The 17,675-nt window shown below is 38.3% G+C and overlaps 1 protein-coding gene across 2 annotated transcripts in view; it reads right to left on the bottom strand.

Moving 5' to 3' along the window:
- The window catches only part of ADK (adenosine kinase), a 298,411-nt gene that overhangs the window by 270,490 nt on the left and 10,246 nt on the right, over positions 1 to 17,675 (bottom strand). For both annotated transcript variants that reach the window (XM_054207000.1, XM_054207001.1), the window contains exon 2: positions 11,770 to 11,844. In XM_054207000.1, the coding sequence (XP_054062975.1) occupies positions 11,770 to 11,844 (75 nt within the window). The remainder of the gene's footprint in view (positions 1 to 11,769; positions 11,845 to 17,675) is intronic.

The following is a 17,675-nucleotide window of genomic DNA, read 5'->3' on the forward strand; positions in this document are numbered from 1 at the left end:
GTGAAGAACTCATAAACCACAAAGTCAGCCCAAAATATTACTCTCAAGCAATAAAATCCTCCAAAAAGGAGGATACTGGAAGTACTGGGGCTGTATTGAATCTTGATTGATGCCAAATACTTTATTGCCTTAAAAATGCTAAGAATTTACCTCTTCATCAATCACAAGGACACAGAGAAAAAGACTGGTGTATCGTATTTAATGCACAATGCATTGCTCCATTTAGAAATCATAAGGAAACTAACAGTGAGTCTTACGTACCAGTTAAAACTACTACGTACTTAAAAAAAATATAGTTTAAGATGTATTCCATTTTCCAATTACACTACTGCCCTGTCAGCCTCACCTCTGTGCCTGGGAAGATCATGGAACAGATCCTCCTAGAAGCTATGCTAAGGCACATGGAAGACAGGGAGGTGATTCAAGACAGCCGGCATGGCTTCACCAGGGGCAAGTCCTGCCTGGCCAAGCTAGTGGCTTTCTACAATGGAGTGACTGCATCAGCGGACAAGGGGAGAGCTACGGATATCATCTATCTGGACTTCTGTAAGGCCTTTGACACGGTCCCCCACAACATCCTTCTCTCTAAGTTGGAGAGATACAGATTTGATGGGTGGACTGTTCGGTGGATAAGGAACTGGCTGGATGGTCGCATCCAGAGGGTGATGGCCAATGGCTCGATGTCCAGATGGAGAGGGGTCACAAGTGGTGTCCCTCAGGGATCCGTACTGGGACTGGTGCTGTTCAACATCTTCATCAATGACACAGACAGTGGGATCGAGTGCACCCTCAGCAAGTTTGCCAACAACACTAAGCTGAGCGGTGCGGTCGATGTGCCAGAGGGACGGGATGTCATCCAGAAGGACCAGGATGAGCTAGAGAGGTGGGCCTGAGCAAACCTTATGAAGTTCAACGAGGCCAAGTGCAAGGTCCGACACTTGGGTCGGGACAATCCTCGTTATCAATACAGGCTGGGGGATGATGTGATAAAAGAGCAGCCTTGCAGAAAATGACTTGGGGGTACTGGTGGATGAAAAGCTGGACATGAGCCAACAATGTGCACCTGCAGCCCAGAAGGCCAATCGCACCCTGGGCTTCATCAAAAGAACCGTGGCCGGCAGATCCAGACAGGTGATTTTCCCCCTCTACTCTGCTCTCATGAGATCCCACCTGTAGTACTGTGTCCAGCTCTGGAGCCCTCAGCATGAGAAGGACATGGACCTGTTGGAGCGGGTCCAGGGAAGGGCCAAGAAGATGATCCAAGGGCTGGAGCACCTCTCCTATGAAGACAGGCTGAGAGAGTTGGGGTTGTTCATCCTAGAGAAGAGAAGGCTCCAGGGAGACCTTATAGCAGCCTTCCAGTACCTGAAGGGGGCCTATAAGAAAGCTGGGAAAGGCTGTTTGCAACGGCATGTAGCGATAGGATGAGGGGCAATGGTTTTAAACTAGAGCAGGGTAGGTTTAGATTAGACATTAGGATGAAGTTCTTTACAATGAGGGTGGTGAGACACTGGCACAGGCTGCCCAGAGAGGTGGTGGAGGCCCCATTCCTGGAGACATTCAAGGCCAGGCTTGATGAGGCTCTGGGCAACCTGATCTAGTTGAAGATGTGCCTGCTTACTGCAAGGGGCTTGGACCCTTCCAAGCGAACACATTAATAAAAAAAAACAACTTTATGGATGTCTTTCTGTTTGTGATAGGCTAGGCAAAAGTATCAGTTCCATACTATTATTGCAACCTAAATGAGTTTTCATACTGCCTAAACGCATCTTCCATCAGCTGTCTGTGAATCCATGCACTTGTTACAGGACAGTTCAGCTTACAGAAACTTCAACAGACAATTGTCACGGAGTTCATGTACCTTAATTTTCCTTCTCTAAAAATTATTTTTAACACTGACTAGAGCAAACGGCAAGCTACAGACAAGTGTTGCAGCTACTGTGAAATTCCAGCCATGCTGAAAGAACTTATCCAAGCCACTAAAGGCATTAGCTTTACTGGAAAGAAGCAGCATATGGAAAATGGCAGAGGAGGCTTCTTTACTGTGATGAAAATTTTAATTTCATCCTAAAAAATGAAGGAGCAATACCAAGATGGAGATTCAGGGAAGAGCTGCTGAAAGATAAACTCCTTGCTCTGCTACCACTAAAGGATCAGACATACCGAGAACAGCAATTACTGCTTCTGGGAAGAGCTGTTCCTCCCTTTCGCCTCTAGCCATAGCCACTGTTTTGTATTTTAACCCTTCACCCACAGTGGTAACTGCAACATCAAGCCCAGACATCCAAGGATCTGGCAGAGGAAAAAGCGACTGAGGCATTTGGACAGTTCCTGCCATTTACAGCCCAAAAGAGCTCCCCACTTCAGCTGAATGTTAACAGTTTTGTCCCAGGGCTGGCTGTAGAAAAAGGTGGTTTTGAGCATTTCTAATTTTGTGAGTCAGCAAAAATTTGAAATTCAAAATACCCTCCTATTTTGTAAAGTTACCAGTCATCTTTTAATAACTTTTTACTCCAATTTATATATAAAACTTGAAATTCTCTACTTTTGAAAACAAGTCAGCTATACCTCTGATGTTCTTAGCTAAAGGAGTTTGTAGTTGATGTTTTCAAAACACTAAAAAGCTAGCAATTACTAAAGCAACTTACTCATCTTAATTTGTTTTTTGAATGGTGGAGTCTGTTGATACAACACTACAATTTGCCTTTACTCATGTATGCTAGCCATGTCCCCAGCACAAAAGCTGCTAAAGAAAGAAGTCAGGGATTTTGCAGAGGCTAACCTTGGCAAAGGTGGCAAGATCAGCACTTTTTTTTCCCTCCTTAAGTAAAGAGGATAGCTAATTCACAACCCAGAATCCTCTGAAATATGTTTTCCAATGACTCCAAGCATGTGGAATTGCAACCTAGATGAAAAATACTACAGACATTGTAATTGAAACCATATCTAATCAAGATGCATGTTCAAACACTTTACCAAATGTAGACCAACCAACAGTTGCATTCTGTTTAGTACTGCTGCACATAACACCACAAAGCACAATTCAAAACCAAAATAGCTTCAAGGAAATACACTGGAACACACTCTTGCAAAAATGAAGTTCTAGCAATCAGATTTAGGGGAAGCCCTTTGATCCATTTTCCACACAGCAACTCTACAAAAAAACTGTTCTCAAGAGACACGTGAGATTCTGGAACACTTTGCCTCTTCTACTGTAAGGTCAGGGAAATATAAGTACCAGAAATTAGAAGATTTACATTGTAACTAGAGTTCTTGTCACAAAAAAGGACAGATAAGGTATGTTCGCTTGAAGCCACATAAGAGACTCTGGGATTGAAATATCTGCATCACCAGGTACCATTTTTGGTTTTCTATTAACTTAATATCCATAGTTGAGACTGCATGCCACCTTTACTTGGAGGGGTCAGGTACTGAATTTGCTTATAGTTTCAGTTGTCATGAAGGAAGACAACTGTACGCTTCCTGACTAGAGGGATAGCACAACTTTACAGTGATCTTTATTGCCTTTTTTCCTACCAGCAGGAAGCTCCTCTTGCCTAAAAAGAATAAGAACCAGCCCCAACACGAAGTAAGTAGCCTCAATGATACAAGGATTGAAAAAATGTCCACGGTAATATTTGTATTTCTATAACTTCTTGCTACTGTTCACTTGTTACAGCTTGTCATATGAGGCAGTCATATGCTCCCCTTTACGCTTTGTCATGTGCATTTCAGATTCCTGCACCAAAACTTCATCACTTTTGCTGTCACTTCACAACAAAGGAAAAAACTCAAGGAAAAAAAAAATAATCACTGGAACAAGCTGGAAAAACAATCACCCAAAATCATTTAGCCACAGCTCCCTAGTCTTTATCTGATAATAAGACAGACATAAACCCACAAGTTTAAAGCAGAACTACAAAATGAAGATAATCTGTATGTTAAAATTAATTCATGCAGCTTGCAAATAAACAGAGATTGTCTGAGTTGTCCTAAAAGATACAGCATTGTTTTATAGGATTTGGCACAGGTTCAAAATAAGAATCTAATGGCATAGCAGGACACACAGCACAAACATCTACACCAGTGACTGATGAACTCAGCTCTGAAATCTGATGATGATAATTTTTAAAAAAAAAACAAAACACACTTGCACTGAAATATTCTATTAAAGGGGGGAATCAAGGGTTTGTCAAATGAAAAGATCTTTGTCTTCAGCTCTGCATTTAACCTAAATTTATTAGGGAACTGCAGGTTTCATGACATTCTGAAGTCTACAACACAGATTTGGTCTCCAGAAACTTGGGAGTGCTGATGGTTCTGCCCTGACAAAAATAAAGTAAAATAGCACTCAAACAGCTGGTTTACCCTTCTCCAGCCCTTGACTAAGGAAAAACAAGAACACCAGTAATTAAGAGGAAGACAGGCTGCCTCCGCCCTCTCCCTGTGGCTACAGCAGAGACCACAGGTCCAACACTCCAGAAAGGAACAGGACAAGAAAAGGCAAAGCACAGAGCAGGCCTGGACGTGGTTACGTGATGCAGAGTGCAAGCACAGAATCAGAGATCAACAGCAGCATAAGCACCTCATAAGTTAGGTTACAGTTAACAGTAACGCTAGGGTGGTATTTGCACATTGTTCATGAATAGCCTGACAAAACAGCAAGTTACGAAAAATAAATGTTAAAGATTAGTATTTAATTTCAAGGGAAGTACAGAGTCCCTTCTCATCTTGATACATATGACCTGGGAAGAAGAGATTGCAAGTTTCCTGACCTAAATGAAGCAAAAAACAATTACGTAGTAATGAGCATTATAATTTACTTAAATATCTAATTTTTTTAAAACTGAAGGTTTTAAATAGTTGAAGGTATTCCAACCACTTAAAAAATGCTATCCTTAAAAAGTTGTCTTTTCCAAGAGATGACAAATCAATTTCATCTACAGTAAAAAAAACAAAACCCTGAGAACATGACAAGTAATTGTTAGTATTTGACTGGACTTTTCTATTCTTCAATTCATGAGTGATCAAACTGTTTCACTATATTACTATAGCAACTAGGAAAAAAACCAAAGCTCTAGCCTTTCGTATGCAGTTGGAAATTTTGGGTTGGAGAAGCAGGATGAGAATGGAAAACAGTATTAAAATCGCACCTTATTACCCTGTAATTAAAAATAATGCCTGCAACCATACCCAGAATATGAATCACAATTTTTATCTACTGTATCCTAAATAAAAATTAATCTTGTAATTATGCAATCAGGAAACTCTAAGATGAAAAGTTTTTCAGTACAAACAGCAAGTACAACTTCCAAAGGGAAAGTTTAACCATCTGGTTTTGGATCATTTCCAGTGCTCTAGTGAGAAACCCAGCTTTTTCCATCAAAGACATCTTCAGCAAGGGTCTCTTCATTTAATGTCACTGTCTAGTTAAAAACAGACACTTAATTCATAGAGCTTTTTCACTTAAAGTTCCATGTTTGCATTGCGGATGTAAATGGAAGCCATATTTCATCATTTGCCTCACAACACAGCTCCTAAAGTTTTGTTAAACAAATTTTTACTTGGGAGTGAAGGAAAAATATAGATAAGCTCATGTGTGTATGTCAGTCTGGCATGTGTCTCAAGGTTATTCTAAGGACAAAAATTAATCCAAGAACTAGACATGTTCTATTGACATATATATTAGACTAGCAAGTTTTCCAAAGAAATGGAAAACTAAAAAAAAAAATGAAGTTTGATTGGTAGTTTAATACTAAGCAAGCATTTAAGAAAGTGAAAACACACAATAAAGAGAGAGATAACAAGGAGTGGAATATTTCCTATTCACTAACATGTTACATCCTACTTTACAGGTAGTTACAAGCTCTTCTATAATTATCTCTCAAGCCAGTATACCCTGAAAACATCACAGCTCCTTGTGCAGAACTTTGTCCTTGTATAGAGTAGATTTTTCAAATAGCCTTTTCCAAATTGAGCTTGACTAAAATCTTTCACTCATTCAAACTACACATTTAACTAAATACACTAGGAGAAGTTATCAGGCTTGCAGAAAACTCTAATTACATTTTCAGGAATGCTACCAAATTTATAGGCGTGTTAGTACTGAGAGGACCTTCTTAAGACAGCCATCATTACCCTAAGTTTTTGCAAGCAAACACTTGATTTTTTTTCTTTTTATAATTTACCAGCAGTTAGATGATGCAATTTGGCTCAACAGTTTCAACAATGTTCTATGGTCAGACCCTGAGATAAGCTACATTGACTTCTAAAGCTACGATTCAAAACACAAGGTAATAATAAAGAATCCTCAGCTGTTCAGCTTCTCTGCCAAATGAGCCAGTGCAACAGCTACTTTTAGTAGTGATCTTTCACAAGGATTATTGAAACAATGGAACATTATATAGCAAACTATCTTTAAAAAAAAGGGTAAATTTTCAGAGATGACAAGTTATATAGTTATTACTATGTATTTTCCATACATTCAGCACCGTACAGACAGGTAACACAATCCCCAACTCAAAGCAATACAAAAAACCATTAACCTGTCCCAGAGGGTCGATGAAGCACACAAACTCAAAGTAAACATGTTAGTGAAACTAAAAGAAGCTGCAAGTCTGGGGCTTTTTTTTCTACCACTTAAATCTGGCAGTGAAGTCTGGTTTTGCAGCACGTGCATTCTTTGATGCTGCAGCCTCCTAGTACAGAATCACCACTCATCTCTCTCAGTCTTCACACTCACTCCAGCACGTGTTTTTGAGGAAGGGCTTGTTCTGCGTTGAAGCCTTAAGACTGCGTTGAAACCTGAGTTTGGTCAACAAAAAAATCACTTCTGATTGCGTAAAAGCTATTTAGACCCTTAGCCACTTTACAAGAGTTAACAGCTTGAATGGTGTTTTGATTTTTTTGCTACGGGAAGTTACAGACAAGCAAAGGTAACAAACTAAAACTGTTGAAAATAACAAAAGGTAGAATGGCTAAAGCCACAGCTATACAGACCAACCTAAATTTAATGCAAGCAAGCAGATGTTTTTCATTTCAGCTGCTTCTCAAACCTTTTCCTAATTTATAAACCAAATTCCCACAACAGTGGAAAATTTGTACATCTTCTTCGCTTCCATCACAGCAAGCACTAAAACAGCCTCACACAAGAAAGTTTAATTTACCAGATGTCATCACTGCTCTATCAGTGAAGTTTGTGCTTAACTAATCCATCACCCTCCAACAGTGCTCTGCAGTGAGGAAAGGTAGAGAATGACCAAGCATCTTGGGATCTCCAGTAGTGACCCAAACACTTTCAATGCTGCAGACAACTTGGTAACACACTGCAGGAGATCGATATCCATACTTGCGAAATTACAGATCAAAATTACAGCATTTCTTCCTTCAGTGTGACGATATTCTCTTTTCACACATTAAACATCACCACCACTCCAAAACACAAACACGCTCTGAAGACCCCATTCATTCTTCCTCTCCCATTTCTTCAAACCCGTTTTTCCAGTGAAGAATAAAAAGAATATAAATCCATTTCTTGGTTTACAGATAGTTTGTAGTTACAACAGTGTGACAGAGAAGAGAACTAAGGAGCACATGATACAGGGCATGAAAGCTATTAAAAATTACAGATCTTTACAGAGCACCTTCAATGAACTTGTGCAAAGACTGCTGTAGACCTGATTTTGTGGGAAAAAACCCAACAAACCAACAAAAAACACATGAGGAGAAAGAGGACTTTGCTGCTTTGACAACCAATAAATAAATAAAATAGCAACTTGTAATCCTGGACAATGATGGTGATCAAATAATCAGTCCAGAGATTACAAGTATAATGCAAATTCAGCATCCAGACTAGTAAACACACCTTAATTAATGAAATCATGGCTCTGGTCAAGGGCCCAGAAAATACAGTGAAATAAAGCAATAATCATCCTTAACTTCGATGTGACAAATAGGATATACATCATCATTTTCCCTATATGTCATCTCTTTTTTAAGAGCATGGGCTGAAAGATAGTTACATGCTTACACAGGTGCTGGCAATTTCAAATATTTTCCTCGCCTTCCCACTGGCTAATTAGGGAACATACAAGGTTTTCACATATTTAGAAGTTCCAAGACTAGCATAATAATTCTGTCAACATGAATTTGTCCATAATGATTTTCTCCACCTCCTCAATTCATGCAGCCATAGACCCAAATGCTGGATAACAGCAAGAGAGGATTTGTCCATTCTGTAAACACACGCTTCTCAACTGCTGGCTGTGCATTTGAATTGACAAATAATGACCAGATCTCTACAGCCTAAAAGTTAACTATAATTAGATAAATGTCAAAAACTAAATATTTGCAAACCAGAGTGCTTGGGAGGGAGCAAGGAAATAGATGCCATCTCCTAACTCTTAACAGCAGGACACTGGAGTATTTACAGGAGTCAGTAGTACTGAGTTTCCACGGAGTCTTAAAGCATCATTGCCATGTTAATCAGAATTTCTTTGCCCAGTTAGAGTTTAATATACAGTGTAGTTTAAGTTATTCTTGAATGCCTGTTACAGATTCAGTAGCTAGAGGAATCATTCCATTAACATCACAGGTAGAACTGAGTACACCAAAGGCTTTAATGAATACCTGTTAGCAAAGTTACTTTCAGATGAGCATAGCTATAGTTAGCAATTCACCCACAAAGCATCAATCTTTTTTTCTATTCTCTTCCCTCCCACCCACAAAAAGCTGCTCTTTGAACAAGTAACTATATCCTAGAAAAATGAAACAAAAATAAATACTGTTAGGTTGTGGAGTTAATGCAAATTAAAAGGAGATTTCCCCCCCCGACCCAAAAAAAAAAAAGCATTTCTGACATTTCAATCATACAGATACTCAGTAAAAAGGACATACAATGGATTACATTTACTTCAAGACCACTCTCCAGCTCTGCGAACAGAAACTTAAGTGGTTTTGGATATCACCGGCTTTCAACAGTGCCATCAACATCGCTAACACTTTTTCAGGTTGTCTCCCTGAAGAGAGATAAGAAATGAGACCCAGAAAACATAACTGCCTGACAGCAGCCAAAGCTTCTCTGGCTCAGGTAATGCCAGACTGCTGATGTGGTTTGAAAAGCTCAGACCGGCACAGTGAAGTTGTGATGTGATATAAATTAAGACCACCTCTCCTAGAAATAGTCTAGGAAAGGCTTAAAGCTTTACAAAACTTCTCAAGAGATCACAAGACTTTGGAGCCAAAAAATCCACCTTGAAAGAAAGGTGACAGGGCTGTGCTAACAACCCAAGACCAAAACAGCCACCCAGCCCTCTAATACTGCTCATTTCCTCAAGCCAGTTTACATGGCAGCAAGCGGTTTCAAATCTGCCAGGGGTAGGACTGCATTATGTATTTATTTTCAGGTTTATTTATAACATGGATTGTAGGCCATTTAAATATTGTTAAAAGGACCACTTGAGACTTCCTACACAATCTTATGCTGTTTCCATTCGCATTTTCTTAATAGAAGTTACAAAAATAATCTGGTTACAGGATTCATTTTAATACTCTCTCACTTCATTGACAATAAATGTTGATTAAACTTGCAACATCAAGTCCTTTATTCTGAACAAAGGTATTTACTTAAACTGGTTAAGTGAAACCTGTTATACAAGAGAGGAGGATAAACTAACAGAAAGAGTGAAAGACTTAAATGTATAAAATTCTTATGGATGATTAACTAAACTCTTTCCTCATTTTACTAAGCTCCCTTTTCTCAAATCAGAGCCCAGCTGGCCTGTTGGCCCCATTAAACATGCCCATCAGGTTGAAGATGTGAGACACAGACTCCAGAGCTACTTGATCACTGCCAAGATGCCAAAAACTGATATGACGTGGCTAGAGATGGATGCACTTCTTGTTTGACAAGAAAAAACAGACACTAGGCTGGTATGATTGACGATTTCTCTGTCAAATGTTTCACAGTCCTGAAATATCTATGTTCTTGCACCTCCCTGCAGCATTTGAATAGATAACTTTATTCTAGCAGTTGTTCTACAGCTAGGTTTGATATTTTATCTCCTGTCATAAGCTGAGGCGGCGTGGGATTTGATTCCCATTTCAGGAAGTATTGCAAAAGGTAGTTGGACTTAGAGTAGAAACATGCTTGTCTGTTTGTTAAATGGACTACTGTGCATACACCTCAAATAGGGAGCTAGAAATAAAATCAGGTAACATGTGAAGGTAAACAAGCTTCTCTGTTTTCAGGTTATTACCAGAGCTATCACACTATTAGCAGGTCTCCTGTGAAACTGTTATTGGAGAACTGCTTATTGCCTTAAATAATGCAATACTGCACAATGCCATTTTGGCAGTAAAAAAACGCTCACAGAGCATACCATATGCTGTTTCAGGAGATAATTTAACTTGTCTGACAAGACTGAAATTTGAGTACGTAAGACTTAATTTTTAAATTAAACTCTGCAGAGCTTATCAGGTGCAGTGAAAAGCATAACATGCTCTTGCAGGATTTCACTGTTGCAATACAGATCCTGCCACCTCTTTAATGATATCAGTTTCTAAGGATTAGTTGGAGGGTATTGTTGGGGACACTACTTAAGTTCAGAGACTGGTTTTCAAGTTATTTCAGTAGAAACATAAGGCAGAGAATTACATCAGAATAATTTACTTTTTCAGAAATCAAGTCTATGTCTTGAGTTTTCCAAGTTCCAGATGTTTCTAAGATTGATACACTCCATTACAGTCCTGTCTTTTGCCTCCAGCTCTCACTTAAACACACCTTCAGATAAAACCTGAGTGATAAAATATCTGTTGCAAAACAAATTATTGCTATTATTAAAAGCTTCAGAACAAAACATTTGCAGCTGACAGTACACATTCACAAATAAAAACTCTGCATCTGTTCCTTATTTAGTCATGTGAAGTTTATTCTTGATTCAGTATTCCCATTAATAACTAAAGGAACAACTAGAGAAAAAAATATTAACACTTTAAAAATTAAACAAAGAATTATAAGCACTCAGAGATGAAATCAACTTAATAATCACTTGAAAATAATATAAACAAAGCAGCAACAACTGGAAGAAAGTGAGCTTCTGTAGAAGTATTTCAAAGAGCAACTATATTTTACACCTCAAAAAGGCACATCTCTAAGCTGATCGCCAACAGCAATACACAAACAGCAATTCAGCGATATGGTTATACGGATGGTAGCATAACAACTAGGCTCATGCAAGATAACAGGCCACATGATAAGAAGCAGTCCTGTTCTTGACTGATAAATTGGACTATTAAAAAAAAAGAAAGTACTCCTGCACAACTTTTCTTGGTGCGTTACAGAAATGGCTTATTTGCCCCAAAGTCATCACTAAAGAGAGAAAAGAGTGCTATAACAGTACATCAAAAGTAGCACACAAATATTCATACAAGAACTATCTACATCTTACTGACATTGATGATCGATTGCTTCCATTAAAGGCTTGCAAAGACAGCAAGAAGAGACTACAATAAATAATTGATAGAAAACAATAAATACTAAGGCCACAAGAAAACACTGAAGTTTTTCATTGACACCACCACCACAGCTTCATATAGCTAGAACAATCAAGTGACTGATACAACGTTGGCTTCTTTCAGCACAAGGCCAGAATCCCATAGATATCAGCACAAACTTAGCATTACACAAGCAGGTAGTCCCCCATTTATTTGTAGGCATCATTCTGGAAACACAACTCACATTAAAAAAAAAAGAAAGAAATCAAGACTTACTTGTCAAGGAAGTCCTTGTCCACAACTGCACAGATATCAAGCAGAGGATTTCCCATTCCAAACAAGACATTTTCACTGTAAGAGAATCAATTATTTCAAGTTAGCTTAGCGTTAGTTTATTGTTCCTGGTATAATATGTTGAAAACTTTTTTTATTATAGAGAAAAGTTTTTCTTGAATACAGCTAAGGAACAAAGACACACATTTTGCCCATTGCAGTAGCCGCATGGAGACCTGACATATAGACGCAGAGAGTCAAATTTCAGTGAAGTACCATCCTACAATAGTCATCTTTGATCAATATATAGACTGCAAGCGGTCAAGAATATATAAAGCTATATATTCTGTTAAGCTATCATTGACTCAGATAAAGAATTAGAGCTGCATGCCACATTCTCTAGTTTTAAAGGATTGCATTCAAATTGTAATACCAGATTTTAGACAGGGGGAGCATCAGACCAGGTTATAAGAATTTCAATGAAGAGACTAAGTTACGGGGTTTACCCTGCTATTGACCAATAATTAACAATTTAAGTCTGTTTTAATAAACTGAAATTAATGGACTATGGATTCTGCATTGTCAGACCAATAATTAACAATTTAAGTCTGTTTTAATAAACTGAAATTAATGGACTATGGATTCTGCATTGTCAGCCATCTTAAACAGCATAGCCGTTTACTGGTAAGAACATACATACTTTTTAATCAATTTGAAATTCATTACCATGACTTCTGCCACATAAAAACAAGACATCAGAGATACTGTAAGCAGCTGAAATAGCTGGCTTTAACTTTTTTTTTTAGATTCATTCAGAAACCATGTGTTACATTCTCCTGAATAGCATGCACTTGGGTGATAATGCAGTAATACCAAAGGATTAGATACGTGGCCTAGTGTCAAGTAGGAGTGAATGCAGCTGTTGATGAAGGCTGCCTAAAACTACACCCAAACCCATCACATTCCTTGTTAAGCTCACAACTGCTGCCTCCAACTGGCAAGGCAAGCCCTTGCTCTAGCCACCAAAGGTAGCTTCAGTATGACCACCAAATACACCTCCCTCTTTACTATGTCTCCATCAAGCATTTGCAGAGAAAGTATATTCCCTCTCTCTCCATCCCCCCAAAAGTACTACTGTAACACTGCAGTTGGATCCAAAGTTTATCTACAGTTGATCCAAAGCATAACAGCGTCAGCTGAATCTCAAAGAAAGTGAGCGAGTTTTCCATTGTTCTGACCCATTTAGAGCAAGATAAATGTTTTAGAGACTCGACATCTGCCTACTAAATGATAGATTTCATTAATTTCTACTCAACAGAATAAGAAAAAAGAATATAAAACAAGCAGAAAGGGGATGATAAGGAACAGTCTCATTAATTGTGTCCAACAGAGGTTGGAAACTCATTCACTTACTTCCTCTCACAACTACTATGAAAAGCCCTTGGCTGACAAATATTTGTCAAATTTAAAGCTACTTGCCAAAAGTACAGAGTCAAGCTTCTTCCTCTTTACGATGCCACATTAGCTTCCATTAAATGCTAAATTCTGAAGTCCGGAAATGAGGATGTGGAAAGCATGAATAATAACCTTGATATTGAGACAGAAAACCATGGTTTAAGTATCCTGATTTTTGTTGTAGCTTTTAAGGCCTTTACAGCCCATTTCACCTTAAGTGAAATGCGGAAGATGCTGCTTTGCGAAGACGGAGCCAAGAAAGCCAGCTCACTCCTGAGACAGGCAACATCTGCTTAGTAAAAACCTGCAAGACTCACTAAATACTTTTGTCATTGTGAAAAGAAATATTGATTCTTCTAAATAGCATAACCATAAGTTATACCTACTTAGAAGAAGGAGAGACAAATGACAGTTAAGAAGACATAAGGATAAAGGGGATTGCAGTTTGAGCCTCAAGACATAACATCCTCTCCATTTTAAAAACTAAGTATTGCATCGGCAGTAGTGGAGGACAATAGATGGACAAGTCAGAATTCTAAAAGTGCTGAATGCAGATTTGTCACAAACTGTACGTTCCTGTACTTGATGTTTAGCCAATTCTCACATTCTGTGAAATTCTACACATCAATAATTTTATACCTACACTTAAGAACAAAGTGTATATAACTGATAACATATAACACAAATATCAGCACTTAAGTGTATGGTACACCAGAAAACAGAGCTGTACTTCAAAAACTCTGAAATACAGCTGACATGTTGAGGTCACTACCTATGAAGTTACCTTGTTCAACAGAAAAGCAGAATAGCAGCTACCGAACATTTAACAAGCTGCGGGCTGCAGAACATACCGGTCAATATACTTGAAGCACCACAAGAGCAACTTTGTGCTGGTTTAACATCCACAGAAGCTCTATCAAGCCAGTAACGTATATACAAACTCGTAATACATCAAGTAGCACTTTCAGTGCCATTTAATCCAGGCAGCTCTCTACATCACATACAAGTCCTGTTCCATCCTGAAGCCTTCCTTCTCCCACCGTATTTTATCATCATCCCTGTTTGAGTATTCCAGAGGCTGTGTAGTAGAGTGCCATCTGGGACGGAAAGTTTTAAAAGCCAAGGTAGCTATCACTAGACTAGTAAATGTATGTTCAGAAACATTACGCTGAAACTTCTGGGCAAGCTCTCCCCAACTTCAGCATAGTTGTTTCTCATAACAAAATGCAGGATAGCAGAACTTGACAGCTTTTCAAGCTGCTGGTTTTGGCTGGGGTAGAGTTAATTTTCTTCATAGTAGCTAGTACGGGACTACGTTTCGGATTTGTGCTGGAAACAGTGTTGATAACACAGGGATGTTTTAGTTATTGCTGAGCAGTGATTACACAGAATCAAGGCCTTTTCTGCTCCTCACACCACCCCACCAGCAAGGGCTGGGAGTGCTCAATAAGTTGGGAGGAGACACAGCTGGGACAGCTGACCCCAACTCACCAAAGGGATATTGCAGACCATATGACATCGTGATCAGCATATAGAGCTGGGGGAAGAAGGAAGGGATGGACACTTGGAGAGATGGCATTTGTCTCCCCAAATAACAGTTAGGCATGATGGAGCCCTGCTTTCCTGGAGATGGCTGAACACCTGTCTGCCCATGGGAAGCTATGAATGAATTCCTTGTTTTGCTTTGCTTGTGTGCGCGGCTTTTGCTTTACTTATTAGACTGTCTTTATCTCAACCCAAGAGTTTTCTCACTTTTACCCTTCTGATTCTCTCCCCCATCCCACCACGGGGAGTGAGTGAGCAGTTGGGTAAATCTACCTGTTGGCTGGGGTTAAACCACAACACAAACACTGAGTACATTAATTGTTTGATTTCTATAAAGAGGTACATAGATTATACCACTCAACGTATTTTTGTAAATAATCTAAACACATGAGCTAGTATATACTAACAGCTAGCCTTGTGTTTTCAATTAACATGTATTTCCATGTTTTTGCTTGTTTCAGCTAAATATTTGAATTAACTAAGTCCCAAGACACTAGAACTTCCATGCTTAAAACTAGATATTAACATTCCATTGGCAAAAAGGAGAAAGATCCATACACTCCATTGGTACTGGATACTGCAGTTGTGTCATTCCTTAACTGACACCACATTTGGTAAAAATGCCTTTCTGGGCAAAATGGGAAGAGTCTAAACAATCTCCTTCCAAGTCACAAAGTTTAAAAATTCAACAACTTTAAGCAGAAATTTAAGATCACCGCTGTGATCAGCATTTTCTAATACAAGCTTTCTGCACCACAATCTGGAAAGTCCAGTGTTTCTACTGTTAAAAAGAGAAACTTGGCTGTGCAAATCCTTAGCATGTTCAACCTGATTAACAAAACACTGGCTACATTTCAGTGCAGCGAAAATCACCCTTCCCTTCTTGAGGGGCTGCAAAGCTGCAAAATATCTGCACTCTTACAATATTGCACTTTTTTGTGGCACAACATGAGGTATAGCAGTTACTTGGCTACAGTTTGCTCCTCTGTAAAAATAAAAATTAAAAAAATATGTTAGAAGTCACATATATTCTGTAAAGTGACATTGTAAGATTAAACATAATATTTAGCATTCTGGAAAATGCTAAATTACAAGTCTTTGAAGCAAGACACTGAGATATTAAATTGTTACAGTCTCACCAAATTTATCACTTTCAGCAGCACATGTGAACTGCTACACCCTTATTTTTGCTGTTCAGTCACACTGGACACCTGCATTGATTCAAATTTCACAGATTACTACCAACCAACTAAACCTAAAACATAGTGAGGAAGCAGCAATAGTTTCCTGAAAAGCGTGATTTCACAACTCATAGGTTATTTGGGAAATACGTATCTGCAACAGACACAGAACACCTATGTACTTCACAGCCTCCTTGACTCTCTCCAGTCCCTTCTCTTGCACGGGTGTACTGATACCTAATAATTTGAGAATTATGTTCTTACTTGACTAACCTATTGCAAAAGAAGCAAGAAACAAGTGACAACTCCTCCACCTGCACAAATTAAGGATATATAATTGACTACCCACAATCAGTATGTATGTGTACATATATATGCATATGCATACACAGGAGTACGAATATGTATATGAATAGTACATATACTTTTAAAATTGTAAACTAAGAATGAGATCTTTATACAAATCTAAAACTTGTATGGACACAGAAATACACTGTCCACCTAACAGGCAAAACTACAGGAACAGCAGCAACATACTTTACAGAAAGCTTGGATGTACACTGCATTTGCACTCTAAACTCTTGACAACAATATATATTTTTTGAGTTTGCCTTTTAACTTTGGACTACACGAAGAGTGAGTGGCAATTATAAGTTCAAGCAATGTAATTCATTAAATATAAATAGATCTTCACCTGCTAGTTAAGGCAATTTGTTTGGAAATTGTCAAGATGATTGATTTTTCACAAATAGCCAGTGTTTCACGCATTACTCTTATCACAAGTTGCAGAAGTAATGAAGTGAAACCAAACTGGATAAAAACAAAACAAAAAACCCTACAAAACAAAAAAATCCCACATCAATACTGAGCTACCCCCTTCAATCACTTTTAAAAAGTCAACAAAATTAACTGTAACTGAACGATCTGGAAAGCTGTGTCCAACATCATGATTATGCATTACTAATGTTCTGCTGTTATAGGCATTTTTAAAAATATGGTCCTGTTTCAAGTCAGCTGCTGAACATTAGCAGAGTTGTATCTAACTATCACACAGTATTGTTATCATCCCATACTGCCGTGCACTTCAGTAGAAGAGCAGCATCAAAATATCACTGAAAGCTTATTATTAGTTACTGGCACAGAGACAGAGGAATATTTTGAGCCTTTGATACTGGCATGTCTCACTTAAAAAAAAAAAAGAAGATATCCCCTTCTTTCTTTAAAAAATTTCGTATTTTTTCTTGCTGCAAAATGTTATCGTGTACACAATAGTAACTAATAGTAAAGGAAGACAAGTTGAAAATGTCACCTTTTTATTGCTTTGTAACAGCCTCATGCTGCTGTGCAGCTGTAGTGGACACTTAATATTAAATTCTTATGCTAAGACATTTTACAGTCAGAAAGCCTTAATAAAATATGTTTGGGACATCTGGGTGTTCCAATTGCACAACAGCCTGCTGTATGCCTAGTCTTCCATTTACAAATATTTTAGATCTTACAAAACCATACCTTATGCTAGTATTTCTATAGGGTTTCATTATGCCCTTAAAAATAAGGCCAAACAAGGCACCTTCTAAGCCTATTCTCAGCATATCCATTTCGGTCACAAAGGAATATAGTTAAGCCCCATGTAACACAAGATTTGAATTTAACAAAAATCATTTATACAGGTAGTTAAAAGAAAACAGCAGTAGTATCAGATTCATAGCATCTGAATAGCTATAAGCT

Source organism: Rissa tridactyla, chromosome 6 (genome assembly GCF_028500815.1).
Source record: "Rissa tridactyla isolate bRisTri1 chromosome 6, bRisTri1.patW.cur.20221130, whole genome shotgun sequence".
Lineage (NCBI taxonomy): Eukaryota > Metazoa > Chordata > Aves > Charadriiformes > Laridae > Rissa > Rissa tridactyla.